General features: G+C 36.9%; 2 protein-coding genes across 3 annotated transcripts in view; one reads left to right on the top strand and one right to left on the bottom strand.

Moving 5' to 3' along the window:
• The window catches only part of LOC141827231 (uncharacterized), a 17,487-nt gene extending 3,329 nt beyond the window's left edge, over window positions 1–14,158 (bottom strand). The window contains exons 1-3 of the mRNA XM_074714464.1: window positions 14,053–14,158; window positions 376–842; window positions 231–285 (exon numbers count right to left, since the gene is read on the bottom strand). Coding sequence (XP_074570565.1) covers window positions 231–285; window positions 376–842; window positions 14,053–14,158 — 628 coding nt within the window. The remainder of the gene's footprint in view (window positions 1–230; window positions 286–375; window positions 843–14,052) is intronic.
• Window positions 14,159–15,885: 1,727 nt separating this feature from the next.
• On the top strand, window positions 15,886–21,918 carry LOC141828376 (carbamoyl phosphate synthase small chain, chloroplastic). Of its 2 annotated transcripts, XM_074715803.1 has the most exons (12): window positions 15,886–16,161; window positions 16,326–16,494; window positions 16,626–16,695; window positions 16,849–16,975; window positions 17,455–17,543; window positions 17,636–17,696; window positions 17,786–17,853; window positions 17,926–18,054; window positions 19,222–19,331; window positions 19,412–19,759; window positions 20,933–21,098; window positions 21,554–21,918. In XM_074715803.1, exons 2-12 carry the CDS (start codon window positions 16,327–16,329, stop codon window positions 21,595–21,597), a joined length of 1,380 nt encoding a protein of 459 aa, XP_074571904.1. In that variant the 5' UTR covers window positions 15,886–16,161; window position 16,326; the 3' UTR covers window positions 21,598–21,918. The 2 variants fall into 2 exon arrangements, with proteins under 2 accessions (XP_074571904.1, XP_074571905.1); XM_074715804.1 differs by lacking the exon at window positions 15,886–16,161 and having other exon boundaries at window positions 16,353–16,426.
• The last annotated feature ends 2,861 nt before the right edge of the window (window positions 21,919–24,779 follow it).

Consider the following 24,779-nt stretch of genomic DNA (forward strand, 5'->3'; position numbering starts at 1 on the left):
GTTAAGTAATTTAGGAATCGGCGATCCTGAAGGATCGATTGACTTAGTCTTTTGTAGACTTTGTCAATTGATCCTGGCGGGATAAAAATTTTGTCCTGTGGGGTTCTATGCTTTTCGGAGCGGATAGAATCCGGAACATAGGACGGAGATCATGCCAACATTCCCCTTATTCTTTCTTTTCAAACTAGCTTTGGAGGAAGATGGCTTATTCTCGACAACATTTGTCTCACCTTCTTGGACCTTTCCAATGGAAATGGCCTCAAAAGTTTGCAACTCATTGAGTAGCTGTGTCATGTTATAGCTAAACTTATTCATGACATAGTTGCTCTTGAATTGTAGGAAAGTTGGAGGCAATGATTCCAAAATCATACTCACTTGTGTACCATCATCTATGGTCGCACCATGGGTCGCAACTTCAGTGAAGTAGTTAACCATGTTTAAAATATGTGCTCCAACTGATTGTCCTTTCTTCATCGTAGCATTCATGGCATTCTTAATGGCCTCATGCTTAGATTGACTAGACTGCTGACCAAACATAGCTTGCAGGGAATCCATTATCTGATAAGCATTCTCCACATGCTCGTGCTTCAGCCTAAGCGCATCGCTCATACCGGCCAACATGTAGCCTTTAGCTTTGTTGTTAGCAGCGACCCATTTATCATATATTTCTCGTACACTACGAGCAGCATTCAAAGGAGGCTCAGAAGGGCATTCCTCCGTCAAGACAAACTTGAGATTCTCACAGACGAGGGCAATGTTAATGTTACTCTTCCATTTTATAAAATTTTCACTAGCCAACTTCTCATTAAGTAAAGTAAGAATAGGACTAGAAGACATGATTGCTGAAATTATATCACAAAGCAACATTTAATTAATTGAACAAATATCATAGGCAACAAATAAATTAATTTAGGAATCATAAACAAAGTGCATGATACAAATTTATTTATCCTACCAATTTCATGGAAATTTAATCTCACATTTAATATGTTGCCTTAGGGTCGAACGAATTAAATGATGATTAAATTAAGACAATCTCTATTAATAAATAAAACACTAAGATATCTCATATCTTCACTTTTATTTATTGATTATCATTTAATTTAGCCTAGATGCACTTAAATAATTTAATTGCACCCTTTTTGAATGTGACCCAGTATTTCGATTTTAAAACCCAATTCACAATCGCTGTCTTAGGAAGGTAAATTATGAATCAAATTAAAAAATCTTATCCTTTCAGAAACTAAGCCTTGAATTTTGATTCAAATGAAAACCTGCCTTACGGAGGACGTCCTATGCGTCACTAAACACCATTTGAATCTCACGTTACTTTGGTTAATAATGGAGGCTGTAGGATTTATTGTCATATATCCTTCTCCCACTCATTATTATATAATTAAGATTTCTCAAACCTCAATTATTTAATTAAATCATCTTATGATTTAATAATTATTAAAAGTCCAATCTCATCGGGCTCTCGTAATTATGGTATCACATAATTAAACATCACTATTTTTAAATCTAATTTAAACATGATGCATGACATAACAAAATAAACATAGTAATGACATATAGAGAAAGTCATAATTTCAACTGTGTCCTTTCAATCGCATTTTAATTGAAAGTATAAAAATTAACAAATTAAATAAAATAATTTTATTTAATTCAAATTAATTTTATAAATCAATTTATTGTAAAATCACCATTTTACTCTTAATAAATTAAAAATCATATTTTTAATGAATTAAAATAAATTGGGCTTGAAATACTGGTCCAGTTTGAAATTGGACCAGATTCAAATGGAATGGCCCAGTTCAAAAACTGGACGTGATACTTCTCTCGCTGTATCGATTTCTGCCATGGAAGCTTCTGTAATTTTTCCGCACGCAGCAACCAGGCTCCTTCTCCATACTCTGGCGATGTTGCAGAAGCTTGACTCGTTCGACGAGCCACTTTTCTCGCACAACCCTTTGCGCGAGCAGATCTGCTCGAGGCAGTGTGCACGAGCTGTAGTGGTCGAACCACCACTGCTCTGCACCGTTGTCTCTTATACAGTGCTCCAGCGTCGACTTGATCGGACAGTCATCGGAAACATTTTTCGATGAAGATGAACTTTGAATTTGAATCTAACAATCCCAAAGGAATCTCTTGAAGGCACGTACAAGGGATTTGATTAAAACAAATTTTTAATCAAATAATCACTTTTTAACCTTTGCAAAACTAAACAGAAGCCACGAAAGATTAAAACTAATTTTAATCAAATAATTACTTTTCAACAATTGAGTTACGTAAATGACTATCAACAGTAAATAGCAAAGGTTCATAATTTATATTCACATGATAACCTCGCTTTGATACCATTTTGTAGGAAATCGGTGAGCCTCCGGAACGATTCCGGTGATACAAATTATCAATTCTCGATCGGATAAAAATATAGCGGAAGCGATTATATAATTTCATAAATTATTAATCAACACATATGAATATAAATCAATGAAGAATTTAAATTTACAAAAAGAAAACTTTTTCTAGAAAACTAACCTCTTTGTAGTTTTCCTCCTTTTTCGTAAATTCTGGGTGCGCAGAAACCACAGCCTTCCAGTACGATCCTCCTATCGACGGTAGTGTGTGGGCACTCCAAAATATAAATCTCAGAAATTAATTATTTTTCTCTCTACGTTGTTTTCAACTCATGAAAACATATAGAGGGAGAGAGTAGCTCGTTAAACAAGGTAAGATCCTTTATTTATAATTAAAAGATTTATCAATCAAAGATTTTTTGTTGATTTGTTTCAAGGATTTCCAAAATCCTTTTTTTCACGATAAAATCTAAAGATTTTTCTTCTCAAATCAAAAAGATCTCCACTTACCTTTTTATAATATTTAATATATTCCAAATATATTAAAGATATTATTAATATCCTTTTGGATATTACCATAATAATCCAAAAACTATAATTATCTCATAATTATAATTTTAATTAAATCTCATATTTAATTTATCTCCAAGCCCTTGGAATTATGGAAATAATTTTCCATCTTCACATTTGATTTCTAAATTGCATTTTAGCCCGTCATTAATAAAGAAGGCGTACTGGGGACCATGGACCTATAATAAGAAGCTCCAATAAATTGGATAAATAATTAAACTCTTTAATTAATTTATTCAACTTATTAATTCCATTATTACTCCACTAAAAATATGGAATTGCACTCTTCTTTATTATAGAATATCTTACTCTATGAAAAGAGTCGTCCATTGATATAATCATTACATACGGATTAATCCTCCATAGACAATTCACAATTGGAGCTAGGAAATTTTTCGTTTACCTCTCCAATTATTTTTAATCCTCATTTACCATTAATCCACTAGTGAGTGGTTCAATTTATAATTCCATTATAAATCAATTGGGCCCAACACTCAGTTCCAGAATTAACAAAGGAGGGAATTGTCTTTCTACTTCCCACAAGAAGGAATGGATTCCATATCTATAAATTTATATTCCCAGCCATTCATTTCAAATGTAAATCTAAAATGCAAGTGTTGAGAATGCGTAATTGCAAACTTTAAACAAGCAAATTAAGAATCACATAGAAATAAATAGGAGTCTATAATTACTTGAGGATTAAGATCTATCCATATATGATCATCTTTATGATTTAATTTGAATTTCATAGTATAACAGAATTTATTATGAAATTTCTAATTAAAACGGTCCAAGTCCTACATAATCTTATTATATATAAATGCACCCATCTAGATGTCTCCACATCGACGGTCCGGATAAGACAGTCACATTCAAAATGTTCATGGCCGCATTAGTGATGCTTTAATTAAAGATCTCATACTTTAATTAATTTCATCACATACTTAATTTAAGTTTATTATCCATAATTTAATCCTCTTGTATATATAACTCTTATATATACTAAATTATGGCTACATCCAATAAACTAGGGATTTTACTATGATATTGAAAATAAGAAATTTCATACCAATAGGTTCGATGATAAATGTCGCTTTTATTAAAAAAAACATAGTCCAATTACAATGCTTTGAGGGCATTATCCCTAATAGATAATATATTACTGTTCATCCTCCTCCACCGTGGCCTGAACGAAATCCCGAAATAAAATCCCGCCTCTCCCAAAATCGCGCGGTCGATTCTCAATTTGAGCTTCCACTATGGTTGAAAAGGAAGTCGAGAAGGATGCAGCGGAGGTGAAGAACAAGAAGGGTGATCCTGTTGTGGAGAAGACCTCGTCCTTCAGGGAGGAGAGCAACTTCTTATCGGATCTCAAGGAATCCGAGAGGAAGGCGGTGGTGGAGCTCAGAGCTGCCGTCGAGGAGGTCATCCTCAAGAACAAGCTATTTAGAGACGAGTCAGAGCCGTCGGAGGGGAAGGAGAAGGTCTATGGAGAAGGGGAAAAACTGGAACTTGACAAATCTGCTGAGGCGAAGCACACCGACGAAGAAAAACCCGACCCCTCTACCCAAAATCCTAAATCCTACTCGCTCCTCTCGCGTCGCTGCATTCGGCCCACCCCCCTGCTCGCCCGTCGCTCCTCTCGTTTCTTCACCCCCTTTGCCTATTTTTAGATTTTGACGAGGCCAGTTTTGCAGGGCACCTCCGCATTCATGAGGAAAGGGGATCAGAAGAGGAAGAGAAGAAGGAGGAAGATTAAGTCAATGCATTAACGTACTTAATTTAACCATCAGGATTCATCTGAATTGTATATTTCTTTATCTTTCTAGCTGATCAATTACTATCTACCATTGTCTTTTTGAGACTTGTTCTTTTTCCCCTTTGCTGAAAATTACTACAGCTTGTTTACGGTTATGGTTTAACAGGGACTTTCGCTTGCAAACATGGAGGAGAACCGATCATTGCAACTAACTCGATCAAAGGACCATATTGGATATTACTTGCATTCATCTGATGAGAATTTGATATGGGAGTCATTGTGGGATCAGAAGTCGAAGGACATGGGATTGTTAGCTACTCATGAGGTTCATGCAATGGATAAAGTTGACTATGTTGACAATCAAGAAATGAAGACCTTAATCACACAAATATTGGAGAAAGCAAGACAGGGAACACCTATTGTACAAGATGTTCAAAGAATGTTTTTTATCTTGAATGATTAAACTGAAGGAAAAAATTGATTGATGGTTGAGTTTTTGGTTTGACTCATCCGTCCTCATCAATCTAACTTTTTTTTCAACTTGTTAAATCCATTCTTTAATGTTCCTGTACAGCTTGTTCTAATGTATTCTTATAGCACAATTATCCTTTTGTGAGTAAATGTTAAATTGACATCAAACTTTTGAGTTCAAGTTTGGTTTATTTTCGATATTGTTCATTGAATGACCAACAAGAATCAATTCTTAAATTGGGTTAATCTCCACCTCACTTGCAGCATGCCCTTCACCTGCTTGTATAAATGCCTAAACCACATTCTCCTTGAGCACAAACCGCTCCCAATGAGTTCCCTGTACTCCAGCATGACAGCTCGATGTGAGTTCCAATGAGTTCCTTAGACTCCGTCACTCATATGGATATAATTATTTTATTTTTCTAATATCAATTAAGCCATCAGCCGGTTTTGGATAAAATCGGCTGATGGACTTACACACCTCGGAAGCAAATGATCCGAACACCTTTTTTGCTCCTCTTGCACTCTATAATGTGTATATCAACTCAGAATGCATTGCGATACATCGTGTTGGAAGCAGAAATTTTTTTCGCTCGTGCTCGGCATGTGGATTGGGGTGAAAATTTTATTTTTAATTCTACATAGATGATACTTGGTGGTCAAACACACCAATGAGTTCCTTGAACTCCCTCACTCATGTAGATATCAAATTTTGAATTTTTTATTATCAAAAAAGCCATCAGCCAGTTTTGACCAAAACTGGCTGATGGACTTAAAGACCTCTAATGCACATGATCCGAACACCTTTTTTGCTCCTCTTGCACTCTATAATGTGTGCATCAACTCAGAATGCATTGCGATACATCGTGTTGGAAGCAGAAATTTTTTTCGCTCGTGCTCGGCATGTGGATTGGGGTGAAAATTTTATTTTTAATTCTACATAGATGATACTTGGTGGTCAAACACACCAATGAGTTCCTTGAACTCCCTCACTCATGTAGATATAAAATTTTGAATTTTTTATTATCAAAAAAGCCATCAGCCAGTTTTGACCAAAATCGGCTGATGGACTTAAAGACCTCTAATGCACATGATCCGAACACATTTTTTGCTCCTCTTGCACTCTATAATGTGTACATCAACTCAGAATGCATTGCGATACATCGTGTTGGAAGCAGAAATTTTTTCGCTCGTGCTCGGCATGTGGATTGGGGTGAAAATTTTATTTTTAATTCTACATAGATGATACTTGGTGGTCAAACACACCAATGGGGTGAAAATTTTACCCCAATCCACATGCCGAGCACGAGCAAAAAAAATTCCTGCTTCCAACACGATGTATCGCAATGCATTCTGAGTTGATGTACACATTATAGAGTGCAAGAGGAGCAAAAAAGGTGTTCGGATCATGTGCATTAGAGGTCTTTAAGTCCATCAGCCGGTTTTGGTCAAAACCGGCTGATGGCTTATTTGATAATAAAAAATTCAAAATTTTATATCTACATGAGTGAGGGAGTCCAAGGAACTCTTTGGTGTCTTTGAACATCAAGTATTATCTATGTAGAATTAAAAATAAATTTTCAACCCAATCCACATGTTGAGCACGAACGAAAAAAATTCCTGCTTCCAACATGATGTATCGCAATGCATTCTGAGTTGATGTACACATTATAGAGTGTAAGAGGAGCAAAAAATATGTTCGGATCATGTGCATTAGAGGTCTTTAAGCCCATCAGCCTGTTTTGGTCAAAACAGGCTGATGGCTTATTTGATAATAAAAAATTCAAAATTTTATATCTACATGAGTGAGGGAGTCCAAGGAACTCAATGGTGTGTTTAAACACCAAGTATCATCTATGTAGAAATAAAAATAAATTTTCAACCCAATCCACATGCCGAGCATGAGCGAAAAAAATTCCTGCTTCCAACACGATGTATCGTAATGCATTCTGAGTTGATGTACACATTATAGAGTGCAAGAGGAGCAAAAAAGATGTTCGGATCATGTGCATTAGAGGTCTTTAAGTCCATCAGCCGGTTTTGGTCAAAACAGGCTGATGGCTTATTTGATAATAAAAAATTCAAAATTTTATATCTACATGAGTGAGGGAGTCCAAGGAACTCAATGGTGTGTTTAAACATCAAGTATCATCTATGTAGAATTAAAAATAAATTTTCAACCCAATCCACATGTTGAGCACGAACGAAAAAAATTCCTGCTTCCAACATGATGTATTGCAATGCATTCTGAGTTGATGTACACATTATAGAGTGCAAGAGGAGCAAAAAAGATGTTCGGATCATGTGCATTAGAGGTCTTTAAGCCCATCAGCCGATTTTGGTCAAAACTGGCTGATGGCTTATTTGATAATAAAAAATTCAAAATTTTATATCTACATGAGTGAGGAAGTCCAAGGAACTCAATGGTGTATTTAAACACCAAGTATCATCTATGTAGAATTAAAAATAAATTTTCCACCCCAATCCACATGCCGAGCACGAGCGAAAAAAATTCCTGCTTCCAACATGATGTATCGTAATGCATTCTGAGTTGATGTACACATTATAGAGTGCAAGAGGAGCAAAAAAGATGTTCGGATCATGTGCATTAGAGGTCTTTAAGTCCATCAGCCGGTTTTGGTCAAAACAGGCTGATGGCTTATTTGATAATAAAAAATTTAAAATTTTATATCTACATGAGTGAGGGAGTCCAAGGAACTCAATGGTGTGTTTAAACACCAAGTATCATCTATGTAGAATTAAAAATAAATTTTCCACCCCAATCCACATGCCGAGCACGAGCGAAAAAAATTCCTGCTTCCAACACGATGTATCGTAATGCATTCTGAGTTGATGTACACATTATAGAGTGCAAGAGGAGCAAAAAAGATGTTCGGATCATGTGCATTAGAGGTCTTTAAGTCCATCAGCCGGTTTTGGTCAAAACAGGCTGATGGCTTATTTGATAATAAAAAATTTAAAATTTTATATCTACATGAGTGAGGGAGTCCAAGGAACTCAATGGTGTGTTTAAACACCAAGTATCATCTATGTAGAATTAAAAATAAATTTTCCACCCCAATCCACATGCCGAGCACGAGCGAAAAAAATTCCTGCTTCCAACACGATGTATCGTAATGCATTCTGAGTTGATGTACACATTATAGAGTGCAAGAGGAGCAAAAAAGATGTTCGGATCATGTGCATTAGAGGTCTTTAAGTCCATCAGCCGGTTTTGGTCAAAATAGGCTGATGGCTTATTTGATAATAAAAAATTCAAAATTTTATATCTACATGAGTGAGGGAGTCCAAGGAACTCAATGGTGTGTTTAAACACCAAGTATCATTTATGTAGAATTAAAAATAAATTTTCAACCCAATCCACATGCCGAGCACGAGCGAAAAAAATTTCTACTTCCAACACGATGTATCGCAATGCATTCTGAGTTGATGTACACATTATAGAGTGCAAGAGGAGCAAAAAAGGTGTTCGGATCATGTGCATTAGAGGTCTTTAAGTCCATCAGCCGGTTTTGGTCAAAACTGGCTGATGGCTTATTTGATAATAAAAAATTTAAAATTTTATATCTACTTGAGTGAGGGAGTCCAAGGAACATTTGATAATAAACGGCTGATGGTTTTTCACCGTATGCTTTATATCATGCTCTCTTCAGACAAATGACGTTGTTACATTTTTATTTCCTAATTGAGATCTTATGAAGTTCATGATTTTCAATTAAGGATGCTCTCAATATTATGCTTCATATTCATGCTCTCAATATCGTCTAAATTCGAGGGCACAAGCTGCGACAAACAATGACAACAAACACATCCTTAAAGAAGGCAGAAACATAATTTTAAGTCGAAATAAGTTTTTTACAAAAGATTCTCATGACTAAAAATTATTTTAAATAGTGTTGCAATCAAAGAGTACATGAAAAGACAAGCTCAGAGCAAGGGTTCAAACAACTGAACAACAAAAGAAGAGCCTCTCTTGAAATGGCTGAAGAGTAGCATTGTTGACTTGGAGAATATTCTGATCATGTGTTAGCTTTACGGCGGCCAACTCGAGCCATGAAACCAGCTTTGATTAGTGCCATTGATCATGAAGAACCTCACTGCAAGTTGAACAAACAAATCAAAATATAGTGTATCCCAAAATGCCTAATGTGAGATCAACATTGGTAAAAACAAAGCAAAACAAATCAGCATAAATCTCATTTTGGTAGAAAATTCAAAAATCTTAATCATTATTCAACAACTTATCAAAGTCATCATCTTGGAAAATCTTTTATATCCAATATTGAGTCATCATAAAGACCTGTTGCTTGAAGGAAAGAAATTTTATAATTCACAAACTGCAGTGTGTCATGTGTGGTTTGTGCAATGTTTTGAATGACAAAATCTGCAAAGGCAAACTAATTTACCCTATTTCAGCACAACTTAAATACATGGCAATCAAATATATAAACGTCCAGAAGAAAAGGCAACATAGTCTAAAGGCTTTAGAAATGTATTTTCTTCCTAGTGTCACTAAGAAATTTTACAGGATCACCAAGCGGTACCAATAACAAACGAGGAAATCAAAGAAACTACAAATTTATGAGATTCTCACCATCAAATTCATGAACAAAGACTATAACATGAGAAATCCAAGGAACATCTTCATGTACGTAACTATAAATAAATAAAATTATTGAACCAACACCACAAATTCCACCATCTACAATAATATAACAAATCAGAAACGTACATTTTACAGAAAAAACCTACAAAAGAACACGTTGTCAATAAAAAAAATTATTTATGAAGATTCATCGGAAGCAAAACAACAGACCTACAGCAACGCAAGAAAGCAAACTAGGAACTCAATATCAGAAAACATCAGATCTTCAAGTTAAATAGCTAGAAAAAGATCAAACAGAGGAATCACATTAAATTCTGTGACAGTGGATAGAGGCCAAAGAGAACGCGATCCGATACCTGAGAGCGAGATCTTCGATTTTGATGTGTTTCTCCTCCTCTGTTCGCACTGAGGGTCGAAACCTAAAATGGAACCAAACTCGAGTAGGAAACTCGAAACGAGAGGAGCGACAGGCGAGCAAGGGGGCGGGTCGAACGTAGCGACGCAAGAGGAGCGAATAGGATTTAGGATTTTGGGTAGAGAGGTCAGGTTTTTCTTCGTCGATGTGCTTCGCCTCAACAGATTTGCAAGTTCTAGTTTTTTCCCTTCTCCATGGACCTTCTCCTTCCCCTCCGACGGCTCTGACTCATCTCTAAATAGTTTGTTCTTGAGAATGGCCTCCTCGACGGCGGCTTTGAGCTCCACCAGCGCCTTCCTCTCAGATTTATTGAGATCCAATCGACAAGAAGTTGCTCTCCTCCCTGAAGGACGTGGCCTTCTCCACAACCGGACCACCCTTCTCGTTCTTCACCTTCGCTGCAGTCGCATCCTTCTCTGCATCCTTTTCAACCACAGCGGAAGCTCGAATTGAGAATCGGCCGCGCGATTTTGGGAGAGGCGGGATTTTATTTCGGGATTTCGTTTCGGCCACGGTGGAGGAGGATGAACAGTGAAACTCCTCGCCACGTCAGATGTCGCGGACGAGTCGCGTAAACCCATCGCGCAGGATATCAATCCTGTATATATATATATATGATAGCGTTCCGCAAGTATACGGAATGTCGTCAAGTAATAAAAAGATCGAATCCACAGGGACCGTGGAATTACTTACTAGATCTAGCACAATAAGGTGGAGAGAATATTGAGCATGAGTTGTGTGGGGGAGATGGGAGTGTTCTAAAGTACTTTATCCTAGAATTCAGAGAAAGGGATCGACTGTGACACTAAGTGGTGAAACGATCCTAGGACTTCGGACTCCTCAGAGTATGGATTGATTGACTTGGATCCTCTACCTTTCCTCAATAATTGTTCAATTGTAGGGATGTTAACCAATTTATCCAATTCAACCTCGTCAGGTATCCTCGAATTAATGCATTGGTGTTCTTACGTCACTCGTTGTCGGTTTGAAATGGTTCTAGAAGCCCGGTTCAAGGCATTCCCGTGTCACTCAGGCGCCCCGGAGTACTAAAAGAACCCTATCCCCTGTCACAGGATATCTTTTTACGGATCTCTCCCCAACAACGAATGACCGCTAACTATCCCTCATAAGAATTAAACTACGCATTAAGAAATCCCTCGGAAACTCGCCCGGTTCAAGGCATTCTCCCTGTCACGAAGCGCCCCGGTGTACGGCCTAAAGATTCCTCAATACATAATCAATTCCTACCCTCATGGATTCATACACACACAATTTATCATCAAGCACAAGCACAAATCCACAAAGCAATAGACAGTTATATCATAGAAAATGGTAGATTAATCAAATCCAAATACAATCATCCATTACATCTGATTCATCCTACATCCTAGAATCTAGGGAATCTACTCCATAGTGTGGAGTTTACAATCCATAGGAAGGAAAGAATACATCTCAATCACAAGATACAACAAAGAAATGCAGGAAATGAGACTTATCTTCCTCCTTGGACTGCAATCTCGGCGTAGATGGGATGAGGATGGACTGGAGCAGTCGGATCGGTGGATGGATCGTCGAATCTCGCTCCGAAACAGGCGTCGGTGGCTCTAGAACAGCTCCGGTGGCTCTCCAAGGTCTCCCCCCTTTCTTAGGTCACTAAGAGGACCTATTTATAGGCAGGTCACGAAGGCAGCACGCCCCGCTCACACGGCCGTGCCTGGAAGGCACGACCCTGTGTGGGCATCGGACACTGGAGGAGGCACGGCCGTGCTTTGGGGGCACGGCCTAAGGCAGTGAAGCTTCTGTCCGGGGGCACGGTCGTGCCTCTGGGGCACGGTCCAGACTTGGCTCCTCTCTGTTTGAAGGCACGGCCGTGCCTGTGAGGCATGGCCACAGCCTGTCTTCTCCTTCATTTGCTGGACACGACCGTGTCTTGAGGCACGACCAGCTGCTTGGACCCTTCTGTTTTGGCACACGGCCGTGCCTGGTGGGCACGGCCAACAGCAGTGGCTTGAGTTCTTGATGGAAACACGGCCGTGCCTGTGAGGCACGGCCAAGTCTTGGCTAGCTTCTGTTTCAAAACACGACCGTGTCTGGTAGACACGGCCTCTGGCTGCTGATGAGGGGGAATGTTGGCACGGTCGTGCCTGTGAGGCACGACCCAGGCTTGATGGTCTTCTGTTTGAGCACACGCCCGTGCCCTGTGAAGCACGGCCACAAGCTGAGTAGACACGGTCGTGCTTGTGAGGCACGGCCCTGTTTTGCCTTGTCTTCAATTGTACTCCGTTTTTGCCCGTTTTTGCTCTATTTTCCACCCTGAAACATATAAAAACACGAGCAGATCTCCGAACTAGGAAATGTAAGATATGTGCCTAAATGCATGAATATGGGATGCAATGCACACAAGAATTTAGCAATAAACTCAGAAAGATGTGCAAATAAAGCATAAATACATGGATACATCCTACGCACATCAGGATCTTAAGTTCTTTAATTAAAAAAAAATTCAAATAATTATTAGAAGAAATATTAAAATAATCTATCAAGACATGTATGCCTCTATTTGAAATTTAATCAATAATGCTACATCTTTCATTATGAAGGATACAATCATATTGGAAATTTTAAATTTTTTCTATTTAAAGGATACAATCACATTTAAACGTTATGAAGGGGGCATTTGGTTTAGAAATTTTTTTCTATTTTCTATTTTTTATTTTTTATTTCTAGTTTTTTATTTTCTGATCTAGTTTTTAGAAAATAAAAAATGTGTTTGCTTTGATATGTTGTTTTCTATTTTCTAGAAAAGAAAATTAAAAAAATATGTTTGATTTGTTAATATAAAATTTATAAATAAAATAGATTTTTAAATAAAAATACCATCTTATTCATGAAAAAGGAAAAAATCATACAAGAAGGGGATTAACCATATTAGAAATGGGTCAAATCTGACCTTCTAATATAGCATTACATAACTTCAAACTTTTTACATGTATTACACTATAGGATAAAAGATTCATTGTAAAAAAATTAATTAGAACACTGAAAATTGATCCACAATTCTAAATCAAACTTAACAATAAAGGAAAGATCAAACACTTTCTCCTTTAATTAATAAAACTTGTGACGTTCTATTTTTTAATTATTGCAACATATCTGAATGATTATGAGAATGAAACCAAAAGAGTACACCTAAATTGGAGTCCTGAAAAATCAACATGATGTTTTGATGCATTTCAAATATAAACAGTAGTTAAGCATCAACAGATAGAACACTACATGATGTTCTGTTACATTTCTCTATATAAACAGTCGCTAAGCATCAACAGATAGAAATGATGAGTAGGTGACAAATCAAACCTCCCAAATGATCATGACGTCCTGGTTGGTTCCCTTCTTTCCCTGTTGGGTGAAGAGTGAAGCAACAACACTGGCCCTGTTCAGGAACATCCTCCCGAGGATCCTATAGGCCTACTCCTCCCTCCTGGACGAGCTCCTCCATCCGCCGAAAGATAGGACCCCATTCAGAGGGCCCTGACGATGCCGAGTAAGCAATCCAGACTAGCAACGCAACCCGACGCACCACGACCATATTGCCTCTCTAGCCGATCCATCATTTGGGATGAGATGGACTACAAAAAGGGCAAATCGGATCCACAAGAACAAAGAGAAAGGGAGGAAGCATTCGATGAGATCGCCGCCATCGACTCCCCTTCGTCGCCCCCCTAAGTTGTTAGGGGTTGAAATTGTAACCAAGTTAGGAGAGAGAGAGAGAGAGAGAGAGAGAGAGAGCTTGCCTGTTTGGCAACGGCGAGCTATTCATCTTTGGTGGGAGAGTATTGTTGGGAAGTACTCGCGGGGAGGAGAGGCTTGATGAGGAGGTCGATGAGAGCCCGCATGGTATCCTCCATGGGCACCGACGCCTCTAGCCGATCCGGAGTTGCTCGTTCATTCACCATCGTTGGAAGCCGCAAAAGATCTCAAGAAGAAGGGGAGGAAAAAAAGAATTGTGCGATAACGAGGCGTGCGACGTTACTATAGTCGTCTTTTCCCATTTTCTATTTCTCAGTAGCAATTTTCATTCTCTATAGAAAATGATATTTTATCATTTTTATTTTTTTAGAAAATAACTTCTCATTTTCTAGAAAATGAGATTAGAAAACACAAAGTAAATAGTAATTTTTTGAAAATAAAAAAATAAAAAAATAAAATGACCAAACCAAACACCCTTATCCTTATTTTTGAATCTCAATTCTTAAATATATTAACTAGTAGCCTTCTAAATTATGATATTTTTGGTATGTTGAGGAATATATCTTATATGGAGATTTAAGATATATCTTATAAGTATTTTTGGAAGCAAAGTGACAATTGTTTATAAGTTGAATGTATCTTTTATGGAGATTTATTCTTGAATGAACTCTTTTCTTTGTAAAAGCTTCCGAAAATATCCTATAAAATATTCCAACACACTCATCTACTGTAATCTTTCTTCAAATGTGATAATTACCTCCTTCTTCCAAAAAGTTGATGCAATTTCTTCAATTTCCTATAATAAGAAAATTCAATCAAGCTTGATAAAATATAATCAAATAGTTTTGTAAAACTATCTTAAATAATTTTAGAAAATGTAAAAGCTAAACTGTTAAATTAAATTGAATCCCTAAAATAACGAGACAATGACATAAATATAATAAATATAATGCATATGATTAATGTGATTTATCTTCTCATAAATAATCATGAGATCGACTTTATTAAACTGTTAGGATAATAAAATGAATAGTAATGAGTATGAGCCAAGAAGAAATACACGTGTTTATCACTAATTTTTCTTGACTTTTCTTCAATAATATACCGATGGTGAAAAAAAATAATATATAATATAAAAAATATTATCTTTGAAGATAATTGGAAGTTAGAATCTTAAAACTCTCATACTTGTCAGGAAATGATTTTATAGTCAGATGCAATAATAAAAGGAAGAAAAATAGGAGAATCAAATCACAAAACAAAATATGAGCTGGAAAATAAGTCACAAACCATAACAAAGTTTTGTCAGAGGGAATTTTGGGTGAGGGAGACTAGAGTTTCGATTCACACTAACAAAGACTTCAAATTATAAGAAATGTAGATGAGTGATAACAACAACCCTTTAGTTAAAGGTGTATTGAGTCACTCTTTCATTGGGGTCAATTATAATTTTTTGATTTATCTTTTCATAAATATTCGTGGGGCCGTTGGGACGACAGATTCCATCTTTAAAAATATATATATATTAAGCCAAAATAATAAAAGAGAACGGAGAGAGCGGCGATGGGGGAGATTTGGTTAGCAGAATAGAGTTTCTATTTTTCACAAAGAAAGGCTTCCAGCTTGAGAAATGACGTGAGGACTTCATGCATGCACCCATCCAAAAATGCTTTTTATATGAATGAGATAATTTAGATGTAAAGTTGTATTAGATCTGTTGAATTAATTTGAATCTGTCAAATTGATGGAATAAATAATTTAAACAGATTGTATTAAAATTTTATCAGACCTAAATAAATCAATTCACACATATTGTGGATTTAGATGGACGGGCCTAATGGGCTCAGTTGATCCACGGGTGATGAAAAAAAAACCCAATGGAAAACTCAAAACAAGTCAAAGACTCGCCTCACTGCTGAGATAGTGTGAAACGGAAAGCCCTTTTCTGATCCCTGTCTCGCAAAACCCTACTCCATCCGCCTCGCGCCTCGGCCTGGAAGCCTGCAAGTTCAGTTGAGCCGCCGCTACCGCAGGCGCGTCGGGTGGATCTGAGACCACTCTGTGCCGACGTATTCTTCTGCCACTTCCTCTCTCCGAAACGGGTGCTGGTCGTCCACCTTGCCGCCTCCGCTGCCTGCCTTATTGGCTTCTGCGGTTGTTCGTGTGCACTCGCGTCGGTCATATTGGCTCCTCCTACTGCCCTCGCCTGGTACGTTTATTGTCTTCCATCAATAACTTGTCAGCTTGCTAAAAAATTTCGTCTTGTTACTGCTTCCGGCTTTATTTTGAGTTTGATTTCTTGAGGAGGAGAAAGATTTGGAACTGTTGTTTTTATTGCACATGTAGTTATACTTCTTCGCTTGCATCTCGCAGAATGACGTCGTGCCCTTTTCCAACCTCCATTGACGCCCTTGCCAAACCAATGGCGTTCAGTGCTGTTGCCATGGAGAATCCACCTCTTGCCTTCGCCAAGGGTACCTCGCTCCTCTCGCTTCACAAGTTCGTGAAACCGTATGCAGCCAAGTCTAAAAGATTGGGAAAGGTCCAATTTGTGGACTCCATTCCTTTTCCTTTTCCTTTTCCATTCTGATGATATGTTAACGATTTAAATTTTTATTTCTTAACGCAGTTTGTTTTAGAATGAGCAATTAATTTTTTCCCCTCCTTTGGCAGATGCAAATGCAGTGTCTTCATCAAGAGACGGCAGGGAATAGTACGCTGCATGAAGATTATAAGGGGGATGGTAAGAGATCAGTGGTTTGATGAATTTCGTGGCGGTTGATATTTCAATGCAATATTTAAGAAACTCAACATTTCTTGCGCGCTTGTTGCTTTATTGGTGTTCAAGAGACTTGATTTTTTTTTAAAAAAAACTTTTTTGGAAAACAATATACAGAACAAAGGCCATGGAAAACATCTGACGCCAGGCTTGTACTTGAAGATGGTTCTGCATGGAGAGCAAAGTCTTTTGGTGCATCAGGAACACAAGTTGGTGAAGTCGTGTTCAATACATCTTTAACAGGGTAATTTGGTCATTTTTTGCTGCTGCATTTACACAGCAGTTGCAATCCTACAGCCAAGTTTTGAATTGTAGAACTACCAACTTAAATGAGATCTCTTGCATGTGTCTCGCTCTCTCTTTTGTTTAGTGATATTAACTATTTCTTTCCCAACTGCATTACACATGTTGAGTAGCAGTATTCAATTTAAGTAATATAGATTGTGTGGTAGAATTTGTAATGAGGGCCTCCTCACTTGCTTTTTTTCTGTGTAATATTAGGAGAATAATGCAAACATATGGTGGTCATTTTGTCCATTGATCCAAGAACATGATTTATTTACATTGACATTAGCTGGGTTATTCTCTGACAAGCTGAAGTGTTTTTCTCCATTGTAATACTCTGTATTGCCGTTTCCATAATCTATAATGTTGTCTAAATGTTCTAGACTTTTCATATTGATGCTCCTGTTTCAATAGAGGAAGTTATTTTGATTTGCATAGGTACCAGGAGATTCTCACAGACCCCAGCTATGCTGGGCAATTTGTTCTGATGACAAATCCTCATATTGGGAATACTGGTGTCAATCCTGGTGGGTGAATTATATCTTGAATGGTACGATCCAGTTATTTGGCATAATTTGCATCCTCAAGCGTCAGGAATGTGTGATCTATGATCTTGCAGATGACGAGGAATCTAGTCAATGCTTCCTTGCTGGTTTGATCATCAGAAATCTAAGCATTTGGTAAAATCCAATATTGAATTTGTATGCATGCATCATTGATATAAGTATTATCTCTTCCATTACTAATTTCTTCTATATTTCTTAATTAGCACTTCAAACTGGCGATGCACAGAAACTCTCAGCGATTATTTGACAAATAGGAATATCATGGCCATTTGTGAGAAATGCCTTACTCTCTCCCATTAACTTGGTCATGGTCGTTTAATTCACTTGCTGCGTGATGGTGCAGATGATGTGGATACTCGTGCCATTACAAGAAGGCTGAGAGAAGATGGGAGTCTTATTGGAGTCTTAAGCACTGACGAGTCTCAAACTGATCAAGATTTACTGGAAATTGCCCGCAAATGGAAAATCATTGGTAGGATTATGCATCAGCTATAATTTCATTTAGCTTAAGTAAATATTTTTCTTATTTCATTATCCATGAAAATTATTTATCTGATCTACATAAATCATCAGTTGCTTTTAACACCTATTGCTGTTATTTCATTCTTGTTTTTTAAATAAAGACATTTCTGAAAGCGCGACAGCGGGATCACCGTCCATCACGCGTGATTGCGGAGATCAGACCGTTCAAAAGTGGGAATGCACAGTGCCGCGAGCGCTCGACCCGTCACTGTTCCCACCACTGCCGCTTCGCCGTCCGACCACCGCCGGCCGCCGGACCGAGCCCGGTAGACACGCCACTCGCCGACGTGCCGACCGGTGCCGGATTCCGACCGGATTGTGGCCGGAATCCGGCCGAAATCGGCCAAAAACCGCTGAATCGCGGACTCGGCCACTGTGGGCCAAATCGCGGCCGGAGACCGGCCGAGGAAGGAACGCCAGCCGCCGGTGGTCCTTCCTCGGCCGGTCTCTGGCCGCGATTTGGCCGGAAACCGGCCGCGATTTTGGCCCACAGTGGCCGGGTCCGCAATTCGGCGGTTTTCGGCTGAATTCGGTTGGATTCCGACCACTATCCGGCCGGAATCCAGTGCCGAATGGTGTGCCGGTAAGTGGGCCGTCGATTGGGCCCGGGGCGGTGGTCTCCGGTGGCCGGACAGCGTGGCGACGACGGCGGCAGTGGCTGGGGGTCGGGGGTGTCGCGCACGGGTGCGTAGGAAGCCAGCGCGCAGTGGAGCATTTCTCTCTCTTTCTCTCTCTCTCTATATATATATATATTTCACACCAAAAAAAATATAAGTCAGCATGGTTCATGAAAATTCTTATGCTGTGTTGGAACCGATGTACTACATGCAAACAGATCAGCAGTTTGAAGTTTGCCTCTAGCCTAGAAATTTTAACTAGAATAGACCTTAATGTGAGTCTCAGAAATGAAGGTGATATGTGTAAGTACAAGCTAGCTCTTTTTTTCTAGATTGCTTCCTCACTGATTTGATCATATGCAATGTGTTATTGCAGTAAAAACAATGTTGAAATTGGAGTTAGTTTTGATGATAATGGGTGTCTAGTTGATGAAATCAAAGTGAGATGGATCAGTTTCGGCTTTCAATTTCATGAATGGGAACAATCTTTTCTTTTGCAGGCGTGGATTTGATAAGTGGTGTTTCATGTGAGACCCCATACGAGTGGTTGAAGAAAACAAACTCACAATGGGAATTCAACAAAGATCAGAATCTTGCCAAAAGCTTTCATGTTAGTGTGATTGTCTATAACCATGATATGAATTCATTTTATTACTATTACATCTTTTTTTAATTGTTTTTGGTCCACAGGTTGTTGCATATGATTTTGGAATAAAGCATAATATTTTGAGACGGTTGGCATCTTATGGATGCAAAATCACAGTTGTGCCTTCCAAGTGGCCTGCCTCTGAAACACTAAAGATGAATCCTGACGGTGTTCTTTTTAGCAATGGCCCTGGAGACCCAGCTGCAGTTCCATATGCTGTAGAAACAGTGAAGGAAATAATTGGTAAAGTTCCTGTTTTTGGAATTTGCATGGGCCACCAGTTGCTTGGGCAGGCATTAGGTGGCAAGACATTCAAGATGAAGTTTGGTCATCATGGTGGAAACCATCCAGTTGGGAACCTTCGTCAGGGACGTGTTGAGATAAGTGCACAGGTTTGTTTACTAAACCAAAGTTAAAGCTTTAACTCTGTGCTTTGCTTCTCGTAGTTATATACGTGATTTTTTCCCTCTTAGCATCTATTGCTCTGATTTAAGTGCAGCATATCATGTTTCCAATTGTTTAGCTTGAATTGTGGTAACAGTCCTTTAATCCCCTAGGCAACTCATATAAATGTGTGTGTCGTAGGTCCATTGATTATTTTATAATGTGAGGCAGACATGACAATTAATGGCATGTCTGCTGAGTCAGACCTGAATTTCTTATAAAAAATTGAACTAGTTGCCAAGCTAGGGGCACCTTATGTGCCATCTATCTATTAGCTAAACAAAAATTATTCAATAGAACTTATATATTGAATTTCTGGTTAATGATAAGTTTAACAAATATCCCTTATTTATAATACTGTTTTAGGAATTAATGAGAATCTTTAATGCTTCATGATTAGTATCCTAAACTCTATTCAATTTATACTATCAAGCTAGTGAGGGCCTCCTCTCCCTTTGGTTCACCTCTTGATATGCATGCAAAGCCCTTTAAAAGACTATAAGCTTCGCATACTGTCCTATCCTTTTGGAGCCACCTCAGTCTATTGGCAACTTGACAAATTCCACCTGCCAATTAGAACTCAGCATCATGGGTGGCTCCTTGTCGTCGTCATTGGTTTGGCTGCTGCCTTGTGTTCTGCAGACCAAGTCTCTCATTCCCAATGCCTACTTCGCTTGCAAACTAGGGTACTTGAGGCAGAAGATTACCTTGGTGTTGGCACAGAATTTTCACTGTTCTTGTGCTTGTCGTGTTTGTTTTTGTTGCTTGAGTTGCTATTTTTTGTTGCATGAGTTTCTTGTTTATTGTTTTCGCTTAATGGCTAATCCAGTTACTGAGTTCCTGGGGCTACTAGAAAGATGCTAGGTGAATTAGTAGAGAATGAATGACTAATAAAGTAGATACTACATATGATGGTTCTATTTTAAGGCATTTTCTTACCACTTCCCGTTAGTTGCAATTTCATTTCCGGTTTGGTAGTTAAGAGTAAATTTTCTTTCTGGAGGACTATTTTTCTTTTTGTTTGTTGAATTTGAAGGTTTTTATTTTTTACCTTCTAGTATCTATAGTTGGTTTGAAAGCTTCTTTCCTTCTGATATCTTTTTTTTTTAATTTCCTGGTAGAACCATAATTATGCTGTTGACCCTGCATCCCTCCCTGTTGGGGTCGAAGTAACCCACATAAATCTTAATGACAAAAGCTGTGCTGGTCTTGCTTGCCCAGAGCTAAAACTGATGTCCCTTCAATACCATCCGGAATCTTCTCCTGGGCCCCATGACTCCGACCCGGGTAAGAACTAAGCAAAATGTCTGTCTTTTCATTAAAATCTTCACTTGCTAAAATTTATGCCTGGTATCTTTAACAAAACTGCTGACCAGATATTTCATGACAACCAATCATATTAACCATCAACCTTCAGAGGAATTATCTACAAGGAATCTGTCAAAATCATATGGACTGCACTATTAAAATGTCCAATTCCTGTAGATACTAAGCTAGTGCATTGTGCATTAAAAATGTCAACAGCTTCAGCAGTCTGTAGAATCATCTATTAGGCAACAACAGTTTCAACATCTTCTATAAGAATGGATCACATCTGAAATGACCATCAAGCAAATTATTAAAGCAAGACTTTAGGTTGTCTGGTCATGTTTCTCTATCAAAAATTGTCCTAGGAAATGACATGGTAAGAGACTCATCCACACAAATATTCTGAAATTTAGTCTTTGTTCCTTGTGTTGCAGCTTTCGGGGAGTTCATTGAGTTGATGAAGGCAAACAAAACATAAATGTTCAATCATGCAATTATTCAGCCGTGTGTAATCTTAGAAGCCCACAGAGGATCAAATTTCGTGTTTATCTTAAAGCACCACAACATGCCAACTCAGGGTGCAAGCAGACTGCTGAGAGCCTAAAATTATAATTGCTGCATGCTCGTGTGCTAATAAAAGTCTCTTCTACTAGTACCATGTTAGTATCTATGATGATTATGTTCTGTTCAATAAGGTGCTAGTTGTCTTCTCATGGTTTTTCTTTTCTCCGTTAAAAATATTGACCATGGAGAATTTAATGAGTTTCGTACTGTGTTAATCTAGGCTATGTTCATCTGAGTTTGGGTACTCGGTGCAGGTGCTTTTCCTATGGTTTACTTGCTAAACTAGTGTGCAGTGTAATTCTAGCAAATATTACTGATGAATTTATGCATGTGTTTTTTGGTCGTTAATAAATCTGGCACTTAGAAATTTAGAAACAAATTTGTAAATAAAATTCAAATTATTTGTTTCACTGAGGATTTTCTTTAAAGGTTTTGTTTTGGTTAAGCTTGCACGCTCTGTTTAAGTATTGGGGTTGGAAAAGATGAAATAAGGCATTGGAATGCGTTTCGTTAGTAATTTGTAAACGTGTAAATAGAGGATTAACGCTAATAAATCTATTCATGCACTCAACGACTCGATAGTTCAACGTATTATAACACGGCATGCGATTAAAGTTAAGCAATTTTTTAAAAAAATTTATAACAATAACAGTAGTATATTATAATCTAAATAATTATGATTATTAAATTTTTATTATATATAATAAAAATGGAATTCGTTATTCTAATGGTTTTACATGATCGATTTCATAATCATCGAGTAAGAAAATCAAAAAAATAAAAAATAGAAGGTATTATTTAATTTTATTAAAATTTAATTTTTATTTATTATAATAAATTTATTTCATAATAATCAACTTAATTATATTCTTGGAGATCATTTTTAAAATCTTATCATTATTATTTGTAAAAGATATACTGTCTAAAGTTAAATTGAAAATAGGCCAATAAGTTAATTGATAATGAAAAATGAGCTAAATAGTAGGAGTGGATATTTATAATCCAAACCAAATCAATTTAAATTGAAATTTTTTAAATTTATTGGTTTCTATTTATGTTCTATTTGGAGTGGAAGGAGAGGGAAAGAAAGAAAGGAAAATAAAGTGGAAATAAAATATTTATGTTCCTCTTGTTTCGAAGGAATAGAAGGTTCATTAATATAATATGTATTATCTTATTTGAAAAGATAAGAAGGATAATAAAAATTAAAATAAAGTTATAAAAATGTCTTCACTTCTTAAAAAAATAACATATGTAGAGGACGGATAGGAAATTATAAAATTTTGTCAATATTGTATGTAAAAGTTAAGATATAAAAGATCTTAAAATAGACAATATATACTCTTTGAATAAGTATCTGTCCTTGGAGGAGAAAAAAAAGAAGATTAGATTTATCTGTCTCTGTCCTCTTGAGTCTTGTCCTCGAAAAGATTTACGACGAGGCCCAACGTCGACGTCGTAGAGTGCGAGCGATTGGACACTGGGCGATGACGGCTGCGTTGTGTGAGGAGCAATAGTGCAAAGATGAGATATCTAAATAAATGAGTTAATTTGAGAATTAATATTTTAAAATAAGGATAAAATTAAAATAAAATATTTTTTAGTTTCCCTTTCCATTTCTTGCATCCCAAATTGAAATGTAAGAAATTCTAATGATTCATGAGCATAGAAGAGTAAATCTCATCCTTTTCTCCCCGAGTAATGATTCTCTATATGAAAACCTAGCAGAAAATTGTAGCAGGACAGACACAGGCGACTGGGTCCCACTTGCATGCAGATGGGCCCCACTTCCATGTATGTGTCTATCCTGCTACAATTTTCTGCTGGATTTTCATGCAGAGAATCATTACTCTTTCTCCCCTCTCCTCTTTAACTCAATTCATTCCAAACAAGGGTCAAAATTCTCTTTTATCTTATTTACCCCCCCCCCTTCCCTTCCCTCACCTCCTCTCAAATAAAGCGTTAGATTGCTAGATAAAATTATATATTAATCTTGAAATAATAACTTTTATTCTTAATTTCAATTATAATACTATTTTGATCGCATTGAATAAGTATTGCAAAAAATGTAACCCGGGTAGATTGTAATTCCCGTCTCCACCATTAGAGTTGTCAATTTGGATTGGGTCCGTCAGATTAGCCTGTCCCGTCAAACAATTTAAGTGGATTGAATTAAAATTTTATTAATCTATTTTAAGGTAGGTTTAGGTGAACTAACCTGCCTAGGCCCGCGACCTGTAAGGGTTGGTCCATGACAGACTTGGGTTATCTCGCGGTTTGAGAACATTTAATTTTTTTCCTTTAAAATTAAAATTAAAAGAGAAAATTTAATGGACTAGTGGACTTAATCCATCTAAATTACAATCCAAATTTAAAATTTTTAATTTGACCTGTTTAAATTATAATCTAAATTTAAAATTTTTAATATTTTCTATATTTTTTTTATTTTTTGACAGACTCATGAGTTGACTTGCTTAACCCGCAATCTACTTTGGATTATGTTGGATTGAAATTTTTTCAACTCATCAAATTGGTGGATTAACTTGCTTCGTTCCACCCTATGATAGATTTCTGACGAATTAATCTGTCCCATCATAAATTAGCCTATTTGACAGCTCTATCTATTCCTCACAGGATTCGTTTTACTCAATTGATTTGAGTCCATTCCCATTAAAGTCCACACATCTACATCGAAATTGAGTTAATTGGAAAACTAACATGTATCATTTATTTAATAAATTTTCCAATGATCCAAGAGGCTTCTTTAATTATCATGAACTCGAGCCTAAGTTGATGTTTATACATATCCAAGTTGAAAATGGATAGAAATAGAATATAATATATATATATATATATATATATATATATATATATATATATATATATATATATATATATATTAAGCAAAAATTTAAAAATTAGTAAAATATCACAAAAAAAACATTAGAAAATATTTTAAAAATCTGAAAAAATAAAAAGGAAAAAAAACTTAATTTTTAAAAATAGATATTTAAGATTATGCTTTTTTCTATTTTTTAAAAAAAAATCAATTTAACAATATTAAACTTAATTGACTAAATATCTTCAAATTAACTA

The sequence above is a fragment of the Curcuma longa genome, chromosome 4, assembly GCF_044706935.1.
Source record: "Curcuma longa cultivar G26 ecotype Majalengka, Jawa Barat chromosome 4, ITB_CL_G26_1.1, whole genome shotgun sequence".
NCBI lineage: Eukaryota > Viridiplantae > Streptophyta > Magnoliopsida > Zingiberales > Zingiberaceae > Curcuma > Curcuma longa.

Excerpts from the sequence above, each read along its gene's own strand:
- LOC141828376 (XM_074715803.1), top strand. The coding sequence starts at position 16,327 with ATGACGTCGTGCCCTTTTCCAACCTCCATTGACGCCCTTGCCAAACCA. Across the intron at positions 16,696-16,848 it reads TGAAGATTATAAGGGGGATG|AACAAAGGCCATGGAAAACA; the intron begins GTAAGAGATCAG and ends AACAATATACAG. Across the intron at positions 19,760-20,932 it reads GTGTTGAGATAAGTGCACAG|AACCATAATTATGCTGTTGA; the intron begins GTTTGTTTACTA and ends ATTTCCTGGTAG.